This window comes from Tupaia chinensis, unplaced genomic scaffold, assembly GCF_000334495.1.
Source record: "Tupaia chinensis unplaced genomic scaffold, TupChi_1.0 Scaffold000502_1, whole genome shotgun sequence".
NCBI lineage: Eukaryota > Metazoa > Chordata > Mammalia > Scandentia > Tupaiidae > Tupaia > Tupaia belangeri.
In genome coordinates, this window is record NW_006160014.1 from 722,971 (window position 1) to 724,623 (window position 1,653).

The 1,653-nt window shown below is 50.8% G+C and overlaps 1 protein-coding gene across 1 annotated transcript; it reads right to left on the minus strand.

The window, feature by feature from the left end:
* Window positions 1-492: 492 nt before the first annotated feature.
* Window positions 493-1,642, minus strand: UQCC3 (ubiquinol-cytochrome c reductase complex assembly factor 3). The gene is made up of 2 exons (XM_006156578.2): window positions 1,338-1,642; window positions 493-1,246 (listed from the first exon to the last, which is right to left on the minus strand). Exons 1-2 carry the CDS (start codon window positions 1,602-1,604, stop codon window positions 1,094-1,096), a joined length of 420 nt encoding a protein of 139 aa, XP_006156640.1. The 5' UTR covers window positions 1,605-1,642; the 3' UTR covers window positions 493-1,093.
* Between the last annotated feature and the right edge of the window lie 11 nt (window positions 1,643-1,653).

The window sequence follows — 1,653 nt, forward strand, 5'->3', positions numbered from 1 at the left end:
GCACACGCGCCTGGCGTGAGTTTTAAGCCACTGGGTCCGGGACGAGAACTGCGGTCGACTACATAGGAGTCCAGCGACATAGCCATTATGCTAATTGCTGGTTCCCAAGCCTGTTTTTGAATTGCAGTCTTGCTTGGGAATAAGATATGAGAGACAAAAATGACTTGGTTGACTTGTTCCAGGGATGTGACCCCCGCTGCTTTTTCTTATCCTCTCAGTGGCATTGCCAGTAGATCCCATGACTGGATTCAGCAATTGGAAGCTACCACAGTGAAAATCTCAAGAGGAGTACAAAACCCACTACATTTACTGAGAGACTGCTATGTTGCAGGCATTGGACCTTACGTTAATCTTTTTACAACAACCCTCAAGATTGTTAACATTTTTTCCTTATGTTTTTGTATGCAAAAAAAATGTCATGCTTTTCCTACAACCTAAGAACATGAGTTGAACCAAGCTCTAACTCAAAGCACACACTTCACTACTAGTAAATTAGCCTCTCTAAGCTTGTATAATTAGAAGTGAAATGAGCATAGAAAGCATTAGGGCACATGTTACGTGCTAGATGTCCCCCTTCAACTTGCTCAAACAACAGGAACCCTGAGTGTTCTCCACAGGCATCCATTGCTATATTTTCCAAGATAATTCTGATTTCAGGAATGTCACTTGGTTATCTCCTGAAGTTACTCAAACTTATACCACATGATCCAATTTTTTGAAAACGTCATGATGCCTATTAGGCTTCAGCCCCTCTTCAGCAGCCGGGACAGGCAGCAGCCTGTCAAATATTCCTATGGCACCAGCTCCCACTGCTCTCTAAGCAACTGACTGCAGAGTTCACTCTTGGATGGAGTAACATAGTTTTTGGTTCCTTTAGTTGCCATTTCTGACCCCGGCCCGCAGGTGGACGTTAAAGTAATCGGTGTGAGGTTTACGGAGAACGCGCTCACCCGGTGGTAGCTCCCCTGACCCGGGTCAGTCCTGGATACTGCATTGCCGGCAACTCTGCCGAGTCCACGGAGGAAAAAGGCCGCCAAGGATTCCTGCGCCCAGGCCGAGTTCTCAGCGCCCACAGGGTCAAGTCCAGTTTAGCTTACGCTGATTTCCCGTCGCCACGGCTAACCACCCAGTTCTTCCTCCAGGCCACGTTCTGCTGCGTGGCCGCTGCCTCTTGCAAAGTGGCCAAGACTAGCTGCTGGGTCCTGGCTGCTTCGTCCTTCCGCTGTGAGTTCTGCTCCGGCATCTCCTGCAGACAGGAATCGATTATCGTAGTCCCGGCCTCCAACCCAGGGGTCTCCGCTCGCTCGTCCCACTTGTGGACTCAAAGCTGCTCCTACCTTCAGCATTGCCTGTTTCTGCAGCTCTCCTGGGGCCACGAAAGCAAAGAGCGCGGAGCCCACGCCGGCCCCAGCGACCAGTACTGCGACCGTGACCAGGGCTTTTTGCATTGTCCCCATGGCTGACCACGCTACCAGCGAGACACCCTCCGGAGTTTCTGGCCGCTTAGAAAGGTAGTCAGAGACATCTCGCCGTCTTCTGCGCAGCCTAGAGCGACCTATACGGAAACCATAGAGAAGCGGCCGGGCTAGAGAGGACATGACCATAGAAACTTTGCCTAGAGTTCCTGGGTCTGGATAACTGAGGGAGAGCGTC

Excerpts from the sequence above, each read along its gene's own strand:
- UQCC3 (XM_006156578.2), bottom strand. The coding sequence starts at position 1,604 with ATGGTCATGTCCTCTCTAGCCCGGCCGCTTCTCTATGGTTTCCGTATA. Across the intron at positions 1,247-1,337 it reads AGAAACAGGCAATGCTGAAG|GAGATGCCGGAGCAGAACTC; the intron begins GTAGGAGCAGCT and ends TCCTGTCTGCAG.